The sequence below is a fragment of the Staurois parvus genome, unplaced genomic scaffold (genome assembly GCF_062004578.1).
Source record: "Staurois parvus isolate SC_StPar_1 unplaced genomic scaffold, SC_StPar_1.0 ptg000282l, whole genome shotgun sequence".
In the NCBI taxonomy this organism is placed as follows: domain Eukaryota; kingdom Metazoa; phylum Chordata; class Amphibia; order Anura; family Ranidae; genus Staurois; species Staurois parvus.
The window spans coordinates 12,278,697-12,305,920 of NW_028318078.1; the positions used below are offsets into that span (position 1 = coordinate 12,278,697).

A 27,224-nucleotide genomic window follows, 5' to 3' on the forward strand; every position below is an offset into this window, starting at 1 on the left:
CAATTGCTTAATAACACAAATTGCTAATCAGCCAATCACGTATCAGCAACCTAATGCATTTAGGCATCTATACGTGTTGATGACGACTTGCTAAAGTTCAAACCTTGCATCAGAATTGGGAAGAAAGGGGATTTAAGTGACTTTGAACATAGCATGGTTGTTGGTGCTGGACAGGCTGGCCTAAGTATTTCAAAAACTGCTAATCTACTGGGATTTTCATGCACAACCATCTCTAGGGTTTACAGAGAATGGTCTGAAAAAGAGAAAATATCCAGTGAGAGGCAGTTGTGTGGACGAAAATGCCTTGTTGATGTCAGAGGTCAGAGGAGAATGGGCAGGCTGGCAACAGTAACTCAAATAACCACTCGTTACAACCAAGGCATGCAGAATACCATCTCTGAATGCACAACACTTCAAACCTTGAAGCAGATGGGTTACAGCAGCAGACCACACTGGGTGCCACTCCTGTCAGAACAGGAAACAGAGACTACAATTCACACAGGCTCACCATAATTAAACAATAGAAGGTTGGAAACATGTTGCCTGGTCTGATGAGTCTCAATTTCAGCTGCGACAATCAGATAGCAGGGTCATACTTTGGCATAAACAACATGAAAGCATGGATCCATCCTGTCTTGTATCAACAGTTCATGGATGTGCAGCCGACAAATCTGCAGCAATTACATGATGCTATCATGTCCATATGGACCAAAATCTCTGAGGGATGTTTCCAACACCTTGCTGAATCTATGCCACAAAGAATTAGGGCAGTTCTGAAGGCAAAAGGGGGTCCAACCCAGTACTAGCAAGGTGTACCTAATAAACTGACCAGTGAGTGTATGTTGGTAATTTCCTATGAATGATCAGACATTTATTGCAGATGTTTTTGTCCCAGCCTGGGTATATCTGCTGTTAACTCCAGTCAAATGAATATTAATAAAAAAGATAATTGAACAGAAAGGGGACTCCTGTTCTTCAAAATCTGCATATCTTTCAGTTCAGGTTTGAAATACCTGCAGGCATAGCCCAGGTCAGTTCTTTGCTCCATGCACTGCGGTATGCTGGATCTTTAGGTGCCACAGAACGCACTTTAAAAAGGTAGGAGCTTCCGGGAACAAATGACTGAAGGTTGAAATTGACTTCCATCTTTCCCAAGACATTTATTGAAACAGCATCCTAAAAAGAGATACACAAATTATTTTAACCACTTGCCCTCTAGAGGATTTACACCCATTCCTGACCAGGCCATTTTTCGCGATAAAGACACTGCGTTACTTTAACTAACAATTGCGTGGTCATGCAACACTGCACCCAAATTCAGTTTATGTTTTTTCTCACAAATAGAGCTTTCTGTGGTATTGGATCACCTGTGCATTTTTTATTTTTTGTGCTATAAACAAAAAAAGACTGACAATTTTGAAAAAAAAAACTATATTTTTTACTTTTTGCTATAAAACATATCCAGTAAAAAATGTAAAATATATGTAAATTCATTGGTTTACATGAATGTTTTAGCATCTACAAATGGTGGTATATATATTGGAATTTTTATTTTTATTTTTTTTAGTATTGGCTGCAATCAGCGACTTATAGCGGGACAGCAGTGGGCATTCTGACACTGTGTGGGAACTGACTAACTGCCACTGACATCCCAATGACACTAATACAGTGATCAGTGCTAATAAAAAGCACTGACACTGTACTAATGACACTGGGCAGGAAGGGGTTAACATCTGGGGAGATCAAAGAGTTAACTGTGTATTGTGTTTGTTTTACTTGGGAAACATGCTGCTGTGTATTTCTCTGCTGTGCAGAGAAATACACAGCAGCATGTTCTTGCTGGCAGGAGAGAGATCTGTGTGGTTTACACACAGGTCTTTCCTCTGTCAGTGTTACTTGGCGATTGCCGGGTGCTGGCGGAGAATCTCTGGCTGGGACCCAGTGATTGACATTCGTAGCCGCCAATGGCAGTGCGGGTATAGCGGTGGGCGCGCGCACGCCCGCTCCCTACCTGGAAATGCAAACATATATATATATACATGAATTTGCGCAGACCTGCCACCCTGTAGCAGGATTTCTGTTATAGGGCAGCGGGCAACTGGTTAATACTGAACTCTAGGCAGATATAAAATGTCAGTTTTGTTAGCTAGCTGTCGGCTAACCATTAGTAGGACAGCATACAGGTCTTTATTTATTATTGAAAAATATAATGTATTTTTTTAAACCTAAGCAGTGTTAATTCCTAATACAGCCAGGTGTCAACCACTTACAGTTCATATGCAGCAGAGTTGAGTGCAAGAGAAAGAGGCAGCAAGAAGCCAGTCAGTTCATGGGCTGACAGTAAGCATGTTGATAGGAGGGAAAACAGAGCTCATCAGTCTTCAAGGTAGTGGGTTTATTCACTGCCCCATCTTTCTTGTGCTTTCAATGAATGGCGCCCATGTCAAGTGTCTGACCTCCTGTGCTCACAATGCAGCCAGGCAGAAGCTCGGCTAGGGACCTGGAAGCTAGTGGAGATCACTGGAGTAGCAGTGTCTATTACAGTGTTTTCCAGCTTCCACAGGTATGGCATACATTGAACCAATGTACAGTGGGGATCGAAAGTTTGGGCACCCCAGCTAAAAATTTGTATTAATGTGCATAAAGAAGGAAAGGTATTAATGTGCCAAGGAAAGATGGAAAAATCTCCAAAAGGCATCAAAATACAGATTAGACATTCTTATAATATGTCAACAAAAGTTAGATTTTATTTCCATCATTTACACTTTCAAAATAACAGAAAACAAAAAAATGGCGTCTGCAAAAGTTTGGGCACCCTGCAGAATTTATAGCATGCACTGCCCCCTTTGCCAAGCTGAGATCTGCCAGTGTCATGTATTGTTCTCAATCATCGTCTGGGAAGACCAGGTGATGTCAATCTCAAAGGTTTTAAATGCCCAGACTCATCTGACCTTGCCCCAACAATCAGCACCATGAGTTCTTCTAAGCAGTTGTCTAGAAAACTGAAACTGAAAATAGTTGACGCTCACAAAGCTGGAGAAGGCTATAAGAAGATAGCAAAGCGTTTTCAGATGTCAATATCCTCTGTTTCGGAATGTAATTAAGAAATGGCAGTCATCAGGAACAGTGGAAGTTAAAGCAAGATCTGGAAGACCAAGAAAAATATCAGACAGAACAGCTCGCAGGATTGTGAGAAAAACAATTCAAAACCCACGTTTGACTGCACGATCCCTCCAGAAAGATCTGGCAGACACTGGAGTTGTGGTACACTATTCCACTATAAAGAGATACTTGTACAAATATGGTCTTCATGGAAGAGTCATCAGAAGAAAACCTCGTCTACGTCCTCACCACAAAAATCATCGTTTGACCTTTGCAAATGAACATATAGACAAGCCTGATGCATTTTGGAAACAAGTTCTGTGGACCGTTGAGGTTAAAATTGAACTTTTTGGCCGGAATGAGCAAAGGTACGTTTGGAGAAGAAGGGGCACAGAATTTAATGAAAAGAACCTCTGTCCAACTGTTAAGCATGGGGTTGGATCAATCATGCTTTGGGGTTGTGATGCAGCCAGTGGCACAGGGAACATCTCACGAGTAGAAGGAAAAATGGATTCAATAAAATTTCAGCAAATTTTGGATGGTAACTTGATGCCATCTGTGAAAAAGCTGAAGTTAAAGAGGGGATGGCTTCTACAAATGGATAATGATCCTAAACACACCTCGAAATCCACGGGGGATTACATCAAGAGGCGTAAACTGAAGGTTTTGCCATGGCCTTCACAATCTCCTGACCTCAACATCATTGAAAATCTATGGATAGACCTTACAAGAGCCGTGCGTGACAGACAGCCCAGAAATCTCAAAGAACTGGAAGACTTTTGTAAGGAAGAATGGGCAAAGATACCTCAAACAAGAATTGAAAGACTCTTGGCTGGCTACAAAAAGCGTTTACAAGCTGTGATACTTGCCAAAGGGGGCAGTACAAGATATTAACTCTGCAGGGTGCCCAAACTTTTGCAGACGCCATTTTTTTGTTTTCTATTATTTTGAAAGTGTAAATGATGGAAATAAAATCTAACTTTTGTTGACATATTACAAGAATGTCTAATCTGTAATTTGATGCCTTTTGGAGATTTTTCCATCTTTCCTTGGCTTCTTTATGCACATTAATACAAATTTTTAGCTGGGGTGCCCAAACTTTCGATCCCCACTGTAACTATGGAAAAACCCAGAATTCTTCTTTAATACATTTGTAACAGTGATTCTTTGCATTTTGTATTTTTTCTCAGTTAACATTTAACAGCAAACTCTTGTATATTACGAGTAGAATATTATTATTTTATTGGTGTATTTAGTTTTTAAAGCCCCACTCGAGCATGGTGAACCAATCAGCTTCAGGATTAGATTCTCTAGGTTCCAGTGCTACCAGATTCTGCAGGCAATGTGCTCCTAATAATTTAAAAAGTTAAACCCAAAAAGCTAAAATGTATCAAATTGTTGTTTACCAATTCTTAGACGTGGTCTTAGATGTGGCTGCATTAGGCTTTTTTTTAGGCTTTCTTTCCTTTATTTTCACCTGTGATCCAGCCAGTGTTAGCTGGAGTTCAGCTGCAATATGCTAGTCAAGTCCATTTAAATCTAGTCTAACTCCCCCCTCCTTTCTCCCCCCAGACTGACAAAGCTGCTGTCCGAAGATGTCTGCTTTACTACGCCTTTTAGAATGCAGACACCCTAAGACAGGAAATGTGTTAGGGCTCTTTTACACGAACGTTTCTATCTGATCCACCTGCCCATTTTTCAGGCAGACCCAATTGGAACCTCCATTCTCCACTATGGAGTGACGGGTGTAAAAGAACATGTGTCCATTTACACCCGCCGACATCCAATCCGCCAAAGGGGATGGGGATCCGATTCCCCTTCCATCCGTCTGATCGTATCGGATGAAAACGGACAGGAAAACCGTTTCATCTGACCACCCATTGAGGAGAGTGAGCAGCACTGTGTCTGCTCTGCAGCAGCGGAGGGGACACACAGCTGTCATCCGCTTGCTTAGCGGGGATCAGCAGAGAGATCCCCCACTGAGCAAGCGGATCTGCTAAAGGGGTCCGTCCCACCTGAAAGAGCCCTTACTGGATACATAACCAGATGAAATATTTAAAAGAAAATGAAAACTAATGCAGCCACCACTTTAAACTCCTTGTAATATATTAAAGCTTTGTTTTTTCTTATAGATACACTTTACCCCCAGCTTAATTTTACTAGGCCTGGTCATAAGGGACTGTCCGAAGGTGCAGACATGCTACACTCAGGCCCATCTTGGCGCTCTAGAATTGCTGACAGATTCGCACAATTCTGTCTGTGATACTGCATTGCTGAAAAACCCTCAATGCACGTTTAGGTGCCATTAATGTTAATGGTACCCAAACATGCAAAAGCACCGGGCATTTTGTCACACAAAAAAACACAGACAAAGTTCAAAACCGTGCTTTTCAAAACGTGCCAAAGTCAGCTCCAAAAAAAATGGTACAGGAGATATTGTACTTTGGCTCATCATTGAATGGTGCTGCTCCAAAAACATGCATTTAAAAATGTGCTAAAACTGCAACGCTCTGTCATCACCAGATATGGCCAAAGCATAATATTATCAGCTGTAATGTATTACATTTTTGTGATTAAGAGGTATTTTTTTTAAATAAGTAACATAACATATTTACCTGCTCTGTGCCTGGTTTTGCACAGAACAGTCACAATCCTCCTCTTCTGGGGTCCCCTGCTGGCACTCCTGGCTCCTCCCTCCTTCCAAGTGTCCCCATAGCAAGCCGCTTACTCTCTCACCCACTCCTCACTGGACTCAATGAGAGCATCAGGAGCCATTGGCTTCTGCTGCTGTCAATCAGATCCAGTGATGAGGGGGTGGGATGAATAGATGCACACAGTGTGGCTTGGGATCAGGTTTGCATGTGTGCTATCATAAGAAGCGGCTTCTTATGGTGGCACACGGAGCAGAGGAGGAGCCAGGAGAGCCAGAAGGGGACCTCAGAAAGGAGGACCAGGGCTGCTTTGTGCAATATAGGTAAATATAATATGTTTGTTGTTTTAAAAAAAAAAAAACTTTAAAGCATATTGTAAGGGTGCAAAGACTTTGTGCTGTGTATACTGTGAGCAGGCTTAGGTCTTATTTAACCTTGCCCCTTTAAGCCCAATTCTGCACTTTAATATTTTCAACTTTTTTCATGTGTGGTGGTGGAGGGTTAAAAAAATGATCAGCCCTAGGTCCAGCTATTCTCATGGATTTACTGATAATGTGAACATCACTTTCTATAGCACTTCCTAAAATCCTCATGACTGTTTCCTTAGCTGTGGGCTATTGCCTGAGACTGCATCTCTCTATGGCAACATCTTTTTACTCCCAATCCTTTTCTATTCTCCCTTCCTTCTCTTCCCTGTACCCTTCATTGCCTCCCTTGATTTTCTCCCTTTTTTTTTCCTCTTTCCCTTTCCCACCCTCCTACCCATTGACATATACCTGGATGGATCTGATATTCCAGGATCTTACACTCCCCTACCTGTTTTCCCCTATCCCATGAATTCTGCATTTAGAATAAAAGCTAGTGCTACTTCTACATCCCCCCATCCAAAGTTTTGTCAATTGTGCATTGTATAAACAAACAATATATTTGTATGCCACACTATATTTTGCCATTGACACTCTTAATGTGGTTGTAAAGCTAGAAGGTTCTTTACATTAATACACAGAGCGGGGCTTGGGAGTAAGCATGCACGAGTGCCTCCATTAGAAGCAGCTGATCCGAGAAGAGGAGGATAGGGCTGCTCTGTACAGAACCATTGCAGCTACGTATAACATGTTTGTTATTTTTTTAAAAAGTGGTAAGTTTACAATCACTTTAACTTGTGTAGTTTGTTTCATTATTCTTGTACCCTGCGTTACAAACATTTGGATACTCTTGTGATTTTATTTCCTCATGCCATTAAAGTGTTATTAAACCCAGGGCCCTGCATTTACTATATCTGGTCCCTCAGTACACAGAACATGGAAGTGCAATTATGTTAGAAAATATAAATTGCTAAACGCATTTTCTCATCAGCAGTTAGTGCAGTCTTGTGACTTCTATCAGTGTCCAGCCGAGCACTGGTTAAAGCTTATAGGAGGAGTTTTCATTTAGGAGAACGCAGGACCCTTGACCTTTGTCTGGACAGTGGTGCTTGACCCTGTGCTGATCACATGCACTCTCCCAAGAAAAAAACCCTCTCTGGCAATACACACCACAATGACCATGTGCAGAATGACTCCTCATGATATGTCTTATCAGGAGATAAGAGGGGGGCACTGGAAGAAGGGGAGGATCAGAGAAGTCAGAGTCAAACAACATTTCTAAACAAAGCAGAGGATTAACCCCTTAGGTTCCACAGTGAGTATAACAAGCATGCTTTACTGCATATACAGACTGATTTTACTGTTGTGGGTTTAGTAACACTTTAAAACAATAAAAATATTTTAAATAAAAAGGAGATCTATATAGTGGAATTTTGTGATCTTAGCTTGCTATGTGCTTGGTTCTACTCGTACCATCTTTAAATGTGTTGTTATACTATGTCCAACAGTCTTGCATTCAGTGCATCCATGGAGTGTATAAAACATCCCCATAAAGAGAGAAAAATGATCAAAATTCACATGTGCTTTGAAGATATAGACAAAAATACTATTCATTGTACTGTACCTCCCATGTTTCTGAATCCTTTCTGCAGTACTTGACTTGGTACAAAAGAGATGCAGAAGATGTGTTTTTTGGCATCTTCCAGGTCAGACTGATTTTGACATTGTCCGACTTTTGGACCTTAAGATCTTCTGGCGGCAGCATCCGAACTGAAGGAATACGTTTTAAAATGGAGCAAACAGAAAATACTAAATGTTATCCTACTTTTATCTACAAATCTATGTTACAGCATTCATTATAAATCATAACCATGGGAAGAAAAATGTCTTGCTATCTTTTTTTATATAATCTCTGATTTAAATCTAAACTGAAGCTGAAACTTTTCTCTGTTTTTAGAGAGAGTGAGGAAGGACTAGAACTTCTATCAGGGTTAGGCCTCTTTCACACAGGGCGGCAGTTTTAGCCCTTCTAAACACAGGAACTCCTGTCAGGAAAAAGCTGCTTAAAACCCAGTAAAAGCCACGTATTATGCGTGCGTGCGTTTAAGCATGTTTAGGCACGTCTAGCGTTTGAGCATTAATGCATTCTATTGGCCAATATATTAATTTATTCTGGCCTTTGGAATGCATTAAAGCTCAAACTCTAGACACGTCTAGGTGCACTAAAGCACATTCCTAATTTCTCGGCTCCTCAGCTCCTCTCCTCCTCCAAACGCCTTTGGTGGGTTTTTTTCTGCCTGAAAATTCCTATGTGTGCATGTACATACAGGGGGGGGGGGGGATATGTACTAAATCTTGTGCAGCTGTGCATGGTAACCAGACAGCTTCTAACTTCAGCTTGTTGAGCCTAGGTTCACACTACAGCAGTGCAGTAAATCCCATGTTCACACAGGAACCACACCGCATTCCCATACAAATCACATGCGATTTGTATGCGGTGCGATTAGAGCCATACATTTCGTATGGCTCTATTCGCACCACACCCGCACCAAAGACGTGCAGGACCCTTTTTTGGTCCGCACTAGAATCAGATCGCCTGGGTATTCACACCTATCAGATTCTGCACATCGCACTCCGTTTTGCAGATTGATGTTGGGGTGTTGTTAACTTAACATACACACCCGCATTGGTTTGTATGAACGGGGTGTGATTGTGATGCGGTGCAGAATTCGCACTGAAAACGCTGTGAATTCCGCGCCGCATCAGTGTGAACCATCGGGTTAATAAGCTTTGACAATAACGGTCCTTTCACACAGAGTGGACCCGTTTAGTGGATCTGCTTGCTCAGTGGGGGATATCTTTGCTGATCCCCGCTGAGCAAGCGGATGACAGGTCTGTGTCTGACACAGAGCTGCTCACTCTCCTCAATGGGCGGTCGGATGAAAATGGACCACCTGTCCATTTTCATCCATCCCTTTTTGGCGGATCAGATTGCATGTCGGTGGGTGTAAACGGACAAATGTCTGTTTATACCTGCAGCTCCATAGAGGAGAATGGAGGTTCCAATCGGGTCTGCCTGAAAAACAGGCAGGTGGATCCGATCAGAACGTCCATGTGAAAGAGCCCTAAAATCTGGACGCTGACTGGTTACTGTGCACAGCTGCTTCGGGTTCTGTGTGCACCAGTTTTAGTAAATCACCCTCATAGACTTACATAGAGGTGCTACAGGCTGAAAAAAATGCAGCATTTTTTAAGCTTTGTGTGCAAGAGGCCTTAGTGCTGAGTGGGTCCTTTTTGGGATATTCACTTTCTTTTTTGTTTTGTTAGGTATGGTTACACTTTAAAACAGAACTCCTGCCACAGTCATTTTACAAATTCATAAGGGGGGAAAAAGTTATCTCTTTTGAGATGTGTGATGCATGTTAATTTGCTTGATCCTGTACACAGAATACAAGGTGTTTTGCAGACATGTGCGATTTGTGTTGTTACAAATAGAAATTCAGACGAAATTCGGATTTGGATGTATCCAAATTTTCTAATCACAATAGTAATCAATTTCAATGAATACAAAACAAATTGTATCGACACAAATGATCTAAATGTGAAAATTAATTTAAATTGAAAATTAATTGGAATTAGAAATGGAAACATATTGCAATAAATACAGTAAGGTATGCAAGTGAAATAAGATGATGATTCCTAATTAGGCTGCTTTACAGAGTAAAATAGAAAAGAAAAGAGTAAAATAGAATAGAACAGAATAAAACAGAATAGAATAGAAAAGAATAGAGAAGAAAATAAAAGAATAGAAAAGAAACTGAATAGAGTAGAATAGAATAATGGTTTGGTCTATAAAATCTTACCTATAGATGCTGGTATAATGCAAGTCTCTGTATGTACATCCCGTTCTGTTATGAAGGTGAAATTGGTAGTTGCTAAAGAGCTGAAGATGTCATTAAAGCGGCAACTTATAAGAACTTTCCCATCTTCCTGATTCTGAGAGTCAAAGGGATCACAGCGATGTCTGAATCTGAAGATATATTTAGGAAAAAATCCACAATTTTTAAAAGACAATCCACTGTACATGTGTGATCAGTGTGTACGCTGTGCACTCATAACACTAGTATCATGGAGCATTCTAGATTTTTCTAAAAAGAGGGAACAGCAGAAACTGTTTGTTTTCAGACTCTAGCTGGAGTTCTGTACAGAGAAGGCAGGATTGTGAGTCATTTCTATGACTAATGCCACTGTGTGTGTGTTTAATCTGATCTTAAAGTGGAACTTCACTCTCTCAATCAACACTGACTATTTGTAGTCCTTATGCTGCTAGCATTAGTAAAAAGATAGGAAGCACATCATATTTACTTGTTTTAAACTTTTTTTATAAATTTCTTCCATTGCTTCCTGGTTTCCATACCTAGGCAAATGATGTCATACATCCCAGGAGTCTTCAGGAGGGGAGGGGGGTTCTCAGCTCAGCCAATGCCTGTGCTAGGGGCTGATGCCTTACTCAAGATGGCCACTGCCAGAAATACCAGGAGGTGTTTTTCAACATGAATTCTCAGCAAAATAAAGCATAGAAACATGAATGGCCTGGTGAGTTTGCTTTGAATATTAAAAATGAGTTAAATAGCATTTTTGGTTTGTGGTGCTCAGATGCAGTGCAATTCCACTTTAAGCTCTTCAGTCCTAGGCATTTTCTAACAAGCATTTTTGCGCCAGTTCATAACACAAAGCACACATGTTTATGTATTCCCATTCATTTATTGGGCTGCCAAATGCATGGGAACACAAGTATAGCAAGTGTGACTTTTAAAATCTTACTGTACCAAACCAGATAATTGTGCGTGTTTTCTAGACGTGTTTGGTGTAGCATTAAAAATTAATGGCACCCAGGGCACCACAACAAGCACAAAAACGCACAGTTCCTGCACCGCAAAGGGTGGGAATGCCCCTTAAACATGTGAAAAGGAGTCTAAAGCTCCACCTGTTGGCTAAAGATAGGTTAATATGGAATGTTCATATGCAATATATCCTATTTTCCTAACAGTGACAACATTAAAAATATTTTACAAACTTTATTTTTAGTGCTAAATATATTAACCACCACGTTATATATAAACAGCCGGACGGTGGCAGTGCAGGGTCGGATGGCTGTTTATAAACGGCCTCCCTGCACCCTGCTTGTGCGCGCTCCCTGGGAGCGCGCAGCACCACGATCCGGTGCCCACTGTGTCCTCCGGACACACTGAAACACCGATCATCGGACAGGACCTCTGTACAAGGTCCCGATCATGTGATCACTGCTTGGCCAATCAGTGATCACATGCAAAGTAGTAAGCAAGATGTCACTTGTGACATCATTGCTTACTACATGTGAAATCTGTGAATGATCACAGAGGTCACATGGTACAAGGCTATTCACAACAGCCTTGTACCATGTGACAAGCTGTGACCAATCACAGCTCACTCAGTACTTCTCAATGACTGCAAGAATGCAGACAGAGAGAAAGAGAAATGATTGCTTTTACATCCTATATGGGTGTAAAAGCAATCAGTGTAAAAAAAAAAAAAAAATCTTCATCACCCCCCACTAGTACAGTGCCACCATGGTGACACTGTACTGCTAGGGTGACAGTATGTAAAAAAAAAAATACAAATAAAAAATAATAATATAAAAAAATAAAATAAAAATGTAAAACAAACGTTTAAAAATTATAATTTTTGGTTATAAACTAATTTGGATTTTTTTTTTTACTAAAAAGATAACGGAATACATTTTGGCCAAGATTTATGATGAAATATTATTTATTTGCAAAATGTTATAAAAAAAACACTTTTTTCAAAATTTTTGGACATTTTCATTTACATAGCAAAAAAAATAAAAATCCCAGCGGTGAATAAATACCACCAAAATAAAGCTTTATCTGTCTCAAAAAAATGGTAAAAAATATAGGTACAGTGTTGCATGACTGCGCAATTGTCATTCAAAGTGTGATAGCACTGAAAGCTGAAAATTGCCATGGTCAGGAAGGGGGTAAAAGTGTCCGGTCTGGAAGTGGTTAAAGAAAGTAGCAACCACAAAAACACTATACATTTATTACAGATTTTTTTTACAGATCCTTACAAAAAAGTTGTGTGCTTGTATTTTTGATAAATACGATTAGATTGGGATCTCCTGGAACTATCAGTCAAAGCAGCAGGCCTTAGATCTCACACTGCAGAAATACAGTTAAGTGGCTGTATGCGCAAGAGTGCCTAGGCACACTCACATACCAGGAAAAGCACTGATATTTTCAGCAGGAATACCAGAAAATCTTCCATTCATTTGTAAGTTTAAAGTAATCATTTTTGGAGTATGTGTTAGTGTTATATATTTATGTATTATTCAAAAGCACCTGCTAATCCTGACAGTGTGCGCAGCAGCCAGGTATTTCTTTTTTTGGGCCAACAATGCTAAATTGCTGCTGTTAAATACCACTCCTACTAGTGTTATCGGCCTACTGCATCTCTTTTCCCGTTCTGGTGATGCATCCATATTGGACCCCTTCTCATGAATGAAGACACACAAGGACCCAGATGTGAACCAGAAACCTCTGCTATGTCTGGCAATGTCTTGTTGAGCCACCTGGGATGCTAGACAGCTCCCTGGACAATTCCTTGAATGATCTTGCCTTGAACTTTATTTTTCTTGAACCCTTTACTCCTCTCATGAACATCCTATTTTAGCTGTGCCTTTGCACTTTCTGTTTGCCAGATTATTGTCCTCTCTTTAGCCAATACCTCGCTCTTGTCACTCCAGCTGCTGTCCATATCTCTGCTACCACTCGTTACCAATGAGGTTTTCTCCTCACCTATGCTTCTGCTTAATCCCAACCTGCAACCACTTGTTATTGACCTTTGGCTAGTTTACTGACTACACTTCTGCTTGATCCCTACTTGCTATACCTGCTTCTGGACCCCAGCTTGCTCTCCTCCTGATGGGGAGATCTTGAGGACCGCGACCTGGTACTAACATGCAGCAAAACCCATCTCCATCATCAGGAGCTCTGGTGAACATCCGACCTGATTCAACGGATGGATCTTATCCAGCTGGTCGGTGGGAACTTCTCTACTGCTATAGCTACTGTCCTTTGAGCCTAATCCCTGACTGTGACACCTTATTCATGAGAAAGCTCCAACAAGGCATGTGTACACATCTCCTGAAGAGTTCTTCCCATCCTTGTACCCTAGTCCCAGCAGGCATAAGTCACTTCCTTTAGTGGCACGGCAGGTTTCAGCATCCACACCTCCACCAAGTGTTATGATATGCAGGGAACTTGTGGTCACACGATAATGCGGAAAGAAAAAAGGTAATAATGGTGCAATGTTTATTCATTTAATCATTGCAAACAACATAAAATTTGATAAACTGACAGTGGCCTGTTTGGTGAGGTAAAACTTTACAACTACTTTACCATTTCTAGATATTCCATTCTAATATACCAAATCTTTACTCCTTTTTCCACTTTAAAGTTGCATTCCAGACAGATATTAAAAAAATATTTGGCCCAGCTATATAGTCAGAAAAAAATTGATTGCAGCTAGTAGAAGTACTTTGATAGGTATTCATGTTAGCCTTCTGTAGTCCCCTGCACAGGAGTATTCACATGGGATAGGGAGGATAAGCACTCCAAACCAAGTGGAGCAGTAATTCTTTGCACACTGCAGTCGGTCTATCACTGTGAATATGCTTGCTGGAAGGGAGAATTTGACTGTTCGTTAATATGCAGAAATACCTGTCCAGATTATTCCAGTGGTAGAGTCTCACAGGAAGAATTTCTCGCACTTTCACCATTTCTGTCCAGTGACATGTCCAGTTGTCTTTGAAGTTATTAACACATCTAAGAGAGTCTAAGGGTTCCAAGCCTGAAAAAATAAATTTAGCATAAATATTTTTATTTCCTCCTGTGTAGCAATGACAAATTTCATGACACGGGACCATATCTTATAACTCACAGGACCTTCCATAAATGCTGTCATGGGGCCCTGCATTCTCCCAGTAATGAACTCTCCAACCTCCTCTGATTGGACAAAGCACTGAACCATCTTTCTGCCTGCCTACTTGCACTCATCTGATCTTAGTCATTTAACATTTGTGAAGGGTTTACTTAAATATCTGATGAGTATAAACAGAAAGGTAGGGAGGAACTTGGAATGAACAAATCAGGCAAAGTACGGTTTTCAGGAAGTTCAGAAAACCTAGCCAAAAGGATGCTAAACCCAAACACAGCATTAAACCTCATTAAATCCATTTTTTCTGGCCTTTTTGAAAGGCCAGTTTGCAATTTTTGCAGTTCAAACAAAGCATAGGTATCTGGTCACTGTCACATGTGAGTTTGCAGGTGTAATAGGATGCATTAAAAGTAACGTTTTGTGTTTACAAACAATGGACAGGGATCTGTCATTTAGCACTACTGCTGCTAAATGACAGATCTCTGCTGACTTCCTTTTGTCAGAAACAGGGGATCTGTCATTTAGCTGAAGTATCACTACCACCTATAAATCACAGATCCCTGCTGACTTCCTTTTGTCAGAAACAGGGGATCTGTCATTTAGCTGAAGTATCACTACCACCTATAAATCACAGACCCCTGCCAGCTTCTATTTGCAAACAACCTGCTGAGGATTCTGAGTGACATCATTAACCAAATAACTTCATGACCATATTTGGTTAATGACATTGCCTGGATTCCCTGTTGCTGTGCTTACATTAAAGCAGCAACAGGAATTTGTCATTGCAATGGTAGTAGCAGCAGGTCAACATCATCAGTAATCGCTCATTGCAACTGATGTAGATCTACATCTCTGCATTGATGTTCGATTTCCATCGGGGGCATTATTTTTCTATTTTATTATGTGGTCACACAGGATCCCCGGTACTTTTGTTTACATTGAGGATCTTTTTTTTTAATAAAGGACTTTTTTCACAATGTTACTGCTTTTGTTTATTTATTTATTGTGGATGAGCAACATGAGGTACTCATTTACATGGGAGCACTTGGACATTACCCCTTGTAAGGTACCCAACCAATGGTGAAAGCACATGACCTGGTATGGTTCAGGAGAGGTGCAGCAAACTCACTGCCCTTTCTTTCCTGGCTAGCCTTCATGCATACCTGCACTCAATTTAGCCATTGATATACAGCATATGCTGCAACATAGGGACTCTCATAGACTAGATTTAAGAGCCCACCATACAGAGGGTCCTTGATAAGGCAGTGCAGCTTCCACTGTGTGTGCTGGGAAAATTTTATACTGTTTGTTCTGTGCTAAGCCCTTCTATGTGCATCTTAAAAGCTGTTAATGAATTGGAATGGTTGCCATTTTTACTCAGCCAGGCTGCATACCTGAATAGGAGTGTTTTATAAATTCCCAGCCCATTTTTCCTCTAAAAATGGCCTGCACACTTTTTAACAAATGTCCCCCTAAAAATTCATATGTTTTATTGTTCAGGCATGAGTGTCCCCCATCCTCCTGAATCATACCAGTCCAGATGCCCTCAAAATTGGCAGAAAATCTTGTAAGAGGGAGGCAAGCAGCTTTGTTCTCTTTGTAAACACAGCAGCAGGGGACCCCATTCATCTCTACCAGACCTTTATCCTAGACCTGCGATTTGACTTGGTATTGTTCAGGAAGGGATACTCATGCTTTTCTGGCCTTCCAGCCATGTAAGCGAATGGAGCCAGCATCCTTAACAACCATGAACAAGGGAAGCTGTCATCTATAATAGCAGAAGTAATATCACTTTTATACATGACATTTAGCTCCCACTGAATGGATGTTTGGGCTTTTGCCTCAAATGCACAAACAGCCAAGGCTCAGTCTCACCCCTAGCCAGCACAAAGAATTCCAACTTTAGACACTTTGAAAAAGTTTTGCTGTTGTTTCTCCATGCGGAGAGTTCAATACTGGAGTCCATCCAAGTTTTATCCTTTGTTCAGCCCTGATGAAGGGGGAGTGGTGTTACTCACAAAGCATGCTGGCTATTTTTATATTACTTTTTTTTTTACCAACAATCAGAATTATCTAGGACTTTTTATATCATATTGGTCTGATACTTCTTTCTGTATTTCCATAAATTTGAGAAAGCTGCAATACGACTATCACACTTCATAAGCCAACCATGGATGTACTATAATAAATACAGATAAAATCATCATCTAGTAAAAGTCTTCTCACATCTGATCACTATAATATTGCAGCATTCATTGCAATACAGCATACAATTATTTTAATATCTCGAGAATATCTGTCAGCTCTTTAATTTCCATGAGGGATACACATCATCATCTATCACTCACAACTGACAGTAATAAGTATGGTTTAAAAGCTTGTCTAATATAGAAGCACTGGCTGTATTTTTTAAGGGAAGACTAGAATATACTCAAATTGTGTGAAGAAGCATTTGTATTTCTTTTGACAATAAATTTAAAAAAACATCAACTCCAGTCTAATTAAATAACAAGAATGTGATTTAAATGAGAGTTGTAAAGGGTCAGCCCAGTGAAAAGTGACATTTTAGATATAAGTGTATCCTGATAGAATGGCTTTTACTATGTAATATTCATGAGGGTTGCTTGCCATATATTTAACTAAGTTCCAGTTCACTTGTCTCTGGGTGTTCCTGTACATCTTTGATTGTTTCAGCTCCTTCTTTTACACAATATCAAAAAATCCAGAAATCCATCAAGGTCTTGCATATTATATCTCTGTGTCCTCTTCACCAACTGATGCTGACAGCAAAGCTCCTGTACTATCAGGACACAAAAGGGTCTTGTTATACAATGGGAGCTACATTTATGTTCTCATTTTAAACTTGCATAGCTATGACATGGTAAAGAGTAGGAATGGAAGGGGATCTGAAAGTTTCACTTATTTACATGTGTCTGGCAGTTAGAGGCTGTTGATTAACAAAGCCACACAAATATGATGATTTGGCTTTGTTTATAACCAAAGCCATGTGATAGCAATGACAGTGCTGACATGGCAATTGCATGATTTTGTTTAATGGTTATAAACAAATTGTTAGGATTATCCATTTGAGGTTGCGTGTTATGGTTATTGTTAGGCTTACAATTAAAAATACTGCATTTTTTGGTAGAAGAACAGGTGTAAGATAGTGAAATAGAGCTGATATAACCTTCTGGAACCATTCAAAATCCATTGCACCCTTAAAAACCACCAAAATACCTTTATTTCGCCTTCTTAAAGGATAATTTCACCTTTGGGAACATGTTATATGTTCCAACCATTTTTAGCGTGGAACATGTAACACGTTCCCATAGCCGCAGCCGCTGCCTGCCCCCTCTCCCTCTCACATATAGTATGGGGAGAAGTGTCCCCGTACTATCTGCCAAATTTGAATACAGTGCGGCTGTGAATGAATGAACTGTAAGTCCCGACAGCCTTAGCCGCTGTGGGCTTCTAGTTTTCAATGAACTACCACAGCGCTGTGGAGCGCCGTGGTAGTTCATTGAAGCTTCCTGTCAGAATATCTACTTGCTCGTACATCCCGTATGGTAAGCAGATATTCTGACAGGTCAGCAGGAGACCTGCATGTGCATCAGTGATCTACTGATCGCTAATGCAATGCTTTCCAGGCTCCTGTAGACAAAAATAATAAATACACATTTTTTATCTGCAAAAAAAATGTGCATTTATTATTTTTGTTTAAAAGGTGAACGTATCCTTGAAGTGATCTGATGCATTTTGTTGAATGCCAAATTTTCCCTGAAATGTTACAGGATATGCCAAAAGTTTGGCAAAGTGAAAACTCCAAATTTTACTTATTCCATACTCTACGTATGCATGCAGAGATCACAAAGTTCATAAATTAACATTGGCTGGATTCCTGATTTCTGTGCTCTTTAGCAGATCAGATAGATCTCTGCAAATATTAGGAAAAATCAATCATTAGATCATCAATTCTCTTACTTCTAATAACAATTGCTAATAACAAGCATTTCAGAACATATACACACCTTGTGTTCGCTGTATGTACTGCAGGGTGAAGACTTGCATACACAATCTGTAGAGACTGTATGATGTCTTCATTTTTTCTACTTCCTGAAATATACCAATAGTGGAACAGTGTTAAAATACCATGTACCCCCAAAAAAACATTAAATTATAATATAAAATTGTGCTGATCTGTAAAAAAAAGAGCAATGTAATATATATATACTGTATTTATATATTATATAATGCATTCAGAAAGTATTCAGGCTCCCTTTACTTTTTACAATTTTGTTTTGTTGTTCATTTTTGTTTCTCATTAATCTACACTCAGCACCCCATAATGACAAAATGAAAACAGCATTTTAGAAATGTTTGCAAATATATGAAAAAGGAAAAGCTGAAATATCACATTGACATAAATATTCAGACCCTCTGCAACAACACTTGAAATTTAGTTTCGGTGTCTCCCATTTCTTTTGATCATTACTGAGATGTTTCTACACCTTGATTGAAGTTCACCTGTGATAAATTAAATTGATTTGACATGGTTTGGAAAGGCACACACCTCTCTATAAAAGGCCTCACAGCTGACAATGCATACTGTATCAGAGCAAAAGCCATAAGGTCAAGGGATCTGCCTTCAGAGCTCAGAGACAAGATTATTGCAAGACACAAATCTGGGGAAGGCTACAAAAAAAATTCTGCTACACTGAAGGTTCCTGAGAGAACAGTGGCTTCCATAATTCCACATGGAAGAAGTTTGGCACATTCAGGACCCTTCCACGAGCTGATCGCCCGGCAAACTGAGCAATCGAGGGAGATAGGAGGGCAGTAGATATTTTTTTTCTTTTGGGGGGGGAAGGGTTCAGCTCGCAGCTGGGCTGCATTTTTACCGCTCCCCCCACCAACTTCTCCCCCTTGAAGGAAGGAAGGGAGGGGTGGATGGAAGGAAGGGAGGGGTGGATGAAAGGAAGAAAGGGAGGTGGATGAAAGGAAGGGAGGGGTGGATGGAAGGAAGGGAGGGGTGGATGGATGGATGGATGGATGGATGGAAGGGAGGGGTGGGTGGATGGAAGGGAGGGGTGGGTGGAAGGGAGGGAGGGATGTAAGGAAGGAAGGGGTGGGTGGAAGGGAGGGAGGGAGGGGTGGAAGGAAGGAATGAAGAAAGGAAGGGGTGGATGGAAGGAAAGAAGGGAGAGGTGGGTGGAAGGAAGGAAGGGGTGGATGGAAGGAAAGAAGGAAGGGGTGGGTGGAAGGAAGGGGTGGATGAAAGGAGGGAAGAGAAGAGTAGATGGAAGAAAAGAAGGGGTGGGTGAAAGGAAGGAAAGGGTGGGTGGAAGGAAGGGTAGGTGAATGGAAGGAAGAAAAGGGTGGGTGGAAGGAAGGGTAGGTGAATAGAATGAAGGGAGGGGTGGCTGGAAGGAAGGAAGGAAGGGATGGGTGGAAGGAAGGGTGAGTGAAAGGAAGGAGGAAAGGAAGGGGTGGATGGAAGGGAGGGTGGGTAGGTGGAAGGAAGGGAGGGAGGGGTAGAAGGAAGGAAGAAAGTAAGGAGTGGATGGAAGGAATGAAGAAAGGAAGGGGTGGCTGCCAATCCTCAATGGGGAGTGGGGGACAAAGGTTTAAAATGGAACTTCCGCTTTTGGGTGGAGCTCTGCTTTAATTACATGTGATATTTAAGTTTTTCTTTTGAATAAATTCAGACATTTCTAAAATTCTGTTTTCACTTTGTCATTATGGGGGTACTGAGTGTAGATTAATGAGGAAAAAATGAATTAAAACAACTGTTGTATCAGGCTGCAACATAACAAAATTGAAGAAAGTGAAGTGGGTCTGAGTATTTTATGAATGCACTGTATATACACTGTTCACAACAATTAAAGGAACACTTTAAAAACACATCAGATCTCAATGGGGAAAAATATCATGCTGGATATCTATACTGATATGGACCGGGTAATGTGTTAGGAACCCCCCCATCATTTGATGCAAATGAAAATGATCAACCTATAGAGGACTGAATTCAAAGACACCCTGAAAATCAAGGTGAAAAAATGAAGCCACAGGCTAGTTCATTTTGCTGAAATTTCATTGCTGCAACTCAAAATGGTACTCAGTAGTTTGTATGACCCCCATGTGCTTATATGCATGCCTGACAATGTTGGGGCATGCTCCTAATGATACGACGGATGGTGTCCTGGGGTATTTCCTCACAGATCTGGAGGCGTTTCTGAGCTCCTGGACAGTCTGAGGTGCAACCTGGTGGTGTCGGATGGACCGAAACATGATATCCCAGAGGTGTTCTATTGGATTTAGGTCAGGCGAGTGTGGAGGCCACTCAATGGTATCAATTCCTTCATCCTCCAGGAACTGCCTGCATACTCTCGCCACATGAGGCTGGGCATTGTCATGCACCAGGAGGAACCCAGGACCCACTGCGCCAGAGTAAGTTCTGATAATGGGTCCATGGATTTCATCCCCATACCTAATGGCAGTCAGGGTGCCATTGTCTAGCCTGTAGAGGTCTGTATATCCCTCCATGGATATACCTCCCCAGACCATCACTGATCCACCACCAAAACGCTCATGCTGAACGATGTTACAGGCAGCATAACATTCTCCACGGCTTTTTCAGACCCTTTCACATCTTTCACATGTGCTCAGGGTGAACCTGCTCTCATCTGTGAAAAGCACAGGGCACCAGTGGCGGACTGGTGTTCAATGGCAAATGCCAATTGAGCTCTATGGTGCCGGGCAGTGAGCACAGGGCCCATTAGAGGACCCCCTCAGGCCACCCTCATGAACTCTGTTTCTGATTGTTTGGTCAGAGACATTCACACCAGTGGCCTGCTGGAGGTCATTTTGTATGGCTCTGGCAGTGCTCATCCTGTTCCTCCTTGCACAAAGGAGCAAATACTGGTCCTGCTAATGGGTTAGGACCTTCTACGGCCCTGTCCAGCTCTCCTAGAGTAACTGCCTGTCTTTGGGAATCTCCTCCATGCTCTTGAGACTGTGCTGGGAGACACAGCAAACCTTCTGGCATCCTGGAGGTGTGGGACTGCCTATGCAACCTCTGTAGGGTCAAAATTAGTGAAAAACAGTCAGTAAAGATAAGCGGGGAAAAAAATTTCAGTGGCCCCCATCTGTAAAATCATTCCTGAGGGTTGTTTCATATTGTTGCCCACCTAGTGCACTATTGTTAATTTCATTAACACCAAAGCAGCTGAAACTGATTAACAACCCCCTCTGCTACTTGACTGACCAGATCAATACCCTAGGAGTTTTATTGACTTGATACTATACTCTGATTAAAAAGTGTTCCTTTAATTTTTTTGAGCAGTGCATACATGTAACACCCTCCTAGTTAGCTAGGGGGAACTAGCTAATTATTATTTTAGTTATAAGGCTGAGTAGCAGCCTGGGTAATAGTCAGAGGGGTCAAATGCGGGTCAGGGCTGAGAGGCTCTGCAAATCAACTCTCTGATACCTCCCCCTTATCTAAAGACTTGGAGAGGTCTCTAGAAGTGGGCAGGGGTAAGGAGGAGCTGTTCTACACTTGTGAGGGATCCTGGCCAATCCCCAGGCAGGAGGCTTGGCATGGGGTCAGGACAGCCCTAAAAGTGACTGAGCCTGATCAGAGGCAGGGGAGTTCAGGTGGAAGATGTTGAGATGCAGAGGCCTGGGAGGAGGCTCTGTGGGAAGGGGTTTACCTCCAGGTAGGGTTGCTAGAAAGGAGGATCACTCAACCTCAGGAGTCCCCTGAGAGAGGACCACCTGTGCAACAGGGAAGGAGCCAGCCCAACAGAAGGTCTAAAGGCAGCCACCAACCCAACAAGCACACAGGAGAAGAAGAGTGAGTAATCCTACACCCCCTGGGCCAGTTAAGGGGAAAGGGGCATTCTGGTGGGAAACCTGACTAGCTCTTTACCCGAGACTTTTTCAACTTAAAGTGGCAAGCACTGGATCCCCTTGCCTAGTAAATTCCTCCAAATAGCTGGATGAGAAGAGGATTCATCTGGAGTCTGGGGTGTTAGACCAGGAAAGGCTGGAGAGCTCTCCAAGAAAGAATATTTTCTACAAAAAGACTTGTACATAGTTGCCAGGAAATTGTCTTCAGTTTACTGCTTTTGGGCATCCCATATACTCCATACCCCATCCAAGTTCAAATACCCCTAATAAAACTTAAAAACCAAGTTGTCTCCTGTATGCAAGCCGGAATGCAAGTCTGAAGAAAATGTGTGTTGCCTGGCTGTGCAGGACTATAGGGGGACCCAAATCTTTAGAAACTCCTAACGGGGTAGTGATATATATAGATATATATATATATATATATATACTGTATATACAGAGCTTTTTTCTCATAAAATAGGTGCAGTAACTCCCCCTTCTGAGTCATTCTTGTCTCCGCCCCCCTACCCACCTCCCAGTGCCATACCTTTTAGAGAATGCAGTATCATTTTGTGATGCTAAATAATTTGTATGCAATTTGTTAATGATGACAGGGAAAGCAGAAACATGCAGTAGATCTCCTGCAGCCAGCAGCATTAGAGCCCCCATAGCAACAATAGACCCCTTCAGCAACAATAGACAAAAGACCCCTCCCTCAACACTAGATCCCTTCCAGCAACAAATTATCCCCCACCAGCAACAATAGACCTACCCAGCAACAATAGACCACAACACAAAAATAGATCCCCTTCAGTGACAATAGATCACCAAGCAGCCAACAACAATAGATCCTCAAGCACATTCCAGCACCCCTTGTCATTACATACATTCAGTGCTGGAGGTGCGCGCAGTATATTGTATATACAGGGCTTTTTTCTCAGAGAATAGGTAGAAGAATTTTCACTTTCTAAGTCGTCACTTGTCTCCACCCCTACCAACCTCTGAGCACTATTCCTTGGTTCCACCCCTAACCACTTCCTAGTACAGCTCTTTTAAAAAATAGAGAACCAAGTATCATTTTGTGCTGCTAAGTAACTTGTATGGAATTTGTTAATGGTAACAAGAAAAGCAGTCAAATAGATCCTCTGCAGCCAGCAACAATAGATCCACCCCAGCAGCAACAGATCTCCCCAGCAACAATGGACCACCCGCAAACAAATACCCCCCAGCAACAATAGACCACTGGCAACAAAAACAGATCTCCCCGCAGCCAGTATCAAAGACCCTCCAGCAGTCAGCAACAATAGACCCCCCCACACAACAGTAGATCCCACACAGCATCAATTGACTACCAGCAACATAAGACCAACCCCTAGTAACAATATACCCCCCACCAGCAACTATAGACCTCCCCAGCAACAATACTGTAGACCCCCCTCAAAAATAGATCCTCTCAAGCAACAATAGATCCCTCAGCAGCCAGCATCAATATACCCTCCAGCACCCCTTGCCATTACATACATTCAGTACTGGAGGTGCCGGAACTGTGTTTCCCCGCGTTACTGCTGACAAAAAGCCCAGTGTATATATACAGTGTATATATGAATATATTGCTATTGTGACAACTAGCCCACCTGTGTAATAGATACCTACCACCTAGACTGTGACATTTTATGAGATGAACTGGTACTGTCTTGGTAGCAATATGTTGCGGGTTCAGCACCAGCCACCCTTTTTACCACATGATGTTTAATTTCCAGTATAATTCCATCCACATGAATATATATTTACAGGTTTAACTGGTTTTGGGAGTGATACCATGCTCAAGAAAGGGACAGGGTTGTCCTGCACATTTATTCAGCAAAACCAGTTTCAATGCAGGACAGCAAGCCCATAGCATAAACCAACAAAACATCTGCTTGTACCAGCTACTAACTAAATACATGTAATTTCCTGACTAACAGGATGCCCACTAATGGGTTCCCCAAAACAAATAGGCAACGCATGTAACTCTTAGGCTCCATGTACACTGCAGCTGATAAACTCACGTTTAGGAGCATTTCTGCGATTTTTCAGCAGCCTCTGAACTCTCCCTAATGTTTTCCTATGTGTCCATGTACACATTGTCGTTTACAGTCATTTACAGGCAGTTGAGTTTACAGTTGTTTTTTGAACTCACCAAACTTGCGTTCAGGAGTAGATTTTATCAGCGTTTCAAATGCCAAAAGAGTGTAAATGCGGCTAACCGCATTTATAAGCTTTTGCGTTTGGAAATTTTTTTGAATTCTCCCATTTCCAGATGCTGTCCAGAGCCTTTTTTCAACATGAAAAATGCATGCAATGCGTTTTCCCTGTATTCAAATGGACCTGGTACACCATACTTTGAGGTTTTGCGTGAAAAAAAATATGTTAGACACTGCTGCAATAATTTCTGCACAGAAATGAGCTGGAACACATGCAAACACCACAAAAAAAAAGACAGCTAATCTCAACAAATAATGCTCTCTCTGCTTCTTCTCTCTCTCAAAATGTCTGAAATAGTTAATTATTTGCTATTTTCAGTGCATTCTGGGCATTTTGGAAGGTCTCCTGAGGTTATCTTTAAAAAAACGCTTCTAAATGCAAATGCTCATAAACGCATATAAACAAGGTATGCAAACGCGGCTAAACAGACGTTTTTTAACCTACGTTTTCCAGCAGTCAGTCCCGTGTACATGGAGCCTAAGTGTTCTATCAACAGTCAGCCTTTTCACCCAGCAGCAGGCTCCCACAGAAAAGAGGGTGAGAGAAAATGAGGGAAAAAGCCCAGAGCATTACTCAGCTCACATATATACAGGCCTATGGACAATTGAGAATAGTTGGTCTGTCAACCAGGTCTAGGAATGGAGGATGTAGGTGAGAAATCTTGGTGACATATACACCATCCAGAATCCTGGCAACCCGTGCCTCACAATGAGTGTGTTTGTCCAAAATCCTTGGACTGCATGCTCCAGCAGTCCACAGCCACTTAAATGTCTGAAAATCAAAATTCTGCATGAGAAACTAGACATTTATCATTGTTTGGTCATCTTAAAGTTCTATAGTTCAACAAACCCTTTATTATATTGTAGATCAAACATTACATCATTTTCAAGTTAGCATATTTCTAACTGAAGCAAAAATGTCCCTTAAAGTGTTACTAAACCCACAACAGTAAAATCAGTCTGTATATGCACTAAAGCATGCTTGCTATACTCACTGTGAAACCTAAGGGGTTAATCCTCTGTACTGTGTAAAAACGCTGTTTGATTCTGTCTTCTCTGATCCTCCCCTTCTTCCAGTACTCCCCTATTATCTCCGGATAAGACATATTGTGTGGAGACACTCTGCACATGCTCAGTGTGTAATGCTAGATAGTTTTTTGGGGTTTTTTTTGGGGAGAATGCATGTGATCAGCACAGGGCCAATCAGCACTGCCCAGACAGAGGTCAGGGGTTCTGCATCCTCCTAGATTAAAAAGAAAACTCCTCCTAAAATGTTTAACCAGTGCTCTGATGGACACTGATAGAAGTCACAAGACTGCTCTAACTGCTGATGAGAAAAGGTATTTAGCAGTTTATATTTACTAAAATAATTGCATTTCCATGTTCTGTGTACTGTGGGAGACCAGATATAGTGAATGCAGGGTCCTGGGTTTAGTAACACTTCAAGGCATATCCCTGAATTGTAATTGAGGAGGCTGGAGTGCGACCACAGTTAGTCGCAGCTTACGGAGCAGCAGTTGATTGCCGGATGCAGTGCTGGAGGAACCCTGTTGAAGTGAAGAAATAAGTATTTCTCCTTAATCCTCTACACCTAGACATAATGAGAATTCAACCCTTTTGGGAGGGGGGCCACTGCAGAAGGAGATTTTTTTTATAAATCTGGAGCTGGTTTTTAAGCTTCAGCAGTCACCTAGTAATCCCCAATATGAAAAGGACTCATTATATTAAAACATTAATATATACATTAATACTTGCAGCTCATGGTAATAATACTTTACAGGATCCATACTAGTAAAACCATCCATTCAGTTTTAGATAAATGCAGGTAGCAAAATCATACATTATCTTGTCCGAGAAATCACAGAACATTGGTTTCCTGTTCTTTTTTTAAATTTAAATATTTTATTGTTTTCAAATCACCATATTAAATGTACAAAAGCTAATAAAACAGACAGTATACGTTTCCTGTTCTAACCACCTACCTAGACTTTTATATGCCATCTCACTTGGATTTTACGCTAAGGTACAGGCAGCAGAATTGTGGCAACAAGAGTAATGAGACTTCATGGACGAGGTTGTAGAGCTGGAAACTGTCAAAAGAAATCCCACCACTGAAGTCCCAAAAAAGGCATGAGGGCTGTTCAGTGAAACAGCATCTCCGTAATCACAATATATTAATAAAAGACTATTCTTAAAGGGTCTGTAAAAAACACACAAGATTCTCACAACTTTCACCCAGGATTCACACATTTTACTACATGGCTGCAGATGGAAAATTGTATAAATTCTGGGTGAAATTGTGTGAATCTTATGTGAAAACCTTTATAAATAGACACCCAATTGTTCTGTTCTATTGCTTTAAAGACCTGAAGTCCTGCATTAACTAGCCGTGGAACAATTCTTATTTTCTGGAAATGAACATATCAACATCATGCAGTTGATGAAACCATTTTGAGGTGACAGCATACCAGTTTTATAGTGACGTTATGTGAAGAAGGAATAAGTGATGTGCTGCCTCCTCTATAGGTTGGTGTTTTCTTTTATCCATTATCTTGTCTCACATCTACTGCACCGCCTCTACACATTGATTTCCTGTTACCTGTTTTCATCTCCAGGTCCTGGGTTCTTCATTGAGTGCCTCCATGTAAATAAAGTACTGCATCCACCCAATGTCTGTGAGTGTGTCTCTGTGTTTGAGAGAGACATGCCTGACTCTTTTCCTGTGTGTTGTAACCCCTTCTGGGAATAGAGAAGTGGCTATGTGTCCACATGTGCACATGTTGTAATAAATAAACATGGGAACTTCCAAATGGTACATTCCATTTATTGGCTTAATAGCCCCGTTGCCCTTTTTATAGATGAAAGGGACTGTTGCTGTTAGTAATGTTTGGTGAGCAAGGTGTTAATTTGTTATCTGAAAAAACATCCAAACTTGGAAGTACAGGGAACCATCAGATTATCACGTGCTGTGTTGATCG

At 41.2% G+C, this 27,224-nt stretch overlaps 1 protein-coding gene across 1 annotated transcript in view; it reads right to left on the minus strand.

Annotated features, from left to right (window-relative positions):
- Positions 1 to 26,949, minus strand: part of CSF2RB (colony stimulating factor 2 receptor subunit beta) — a 70,272-nt gene extending 43,323 nt beyond the window's left edge. The window contains exons 1-6 of the mRNA XM_089681948.1: positions 26,846 to 26,949; positions 18,142 to 18,226; positions 13,897 to 14,026; positions 9,982 to 10,148; positions 7,743 to 7,888; positions 1,014 to 1,176 (exon numbers count right to left, since the gene is read on the minus strand). Coding sequence (XP_089538074.1) covers positions 1,014 to 1,176; positions 7,743 to 7,888; positions 9,982 to 10,148; positions 13,897 to 14,026; positions 18,142 to 18,214 — 679 coding nt within the window. The 5' untranslated portion in view covers positions 18,215 to 18,226; positions 26,846 to 26,949. The remainder of the gene's footprint in view (positions 1 to 1,013; positions 1,177 to 7,742; positions 7,889 to 9,981; positions 10,149 to 13,896; positions 14,027 to 18,141; positions 18,227 to 26,845) is intronic.
- Positions 26,950 to 27,224: the final 275 nt, after the last annotated feature.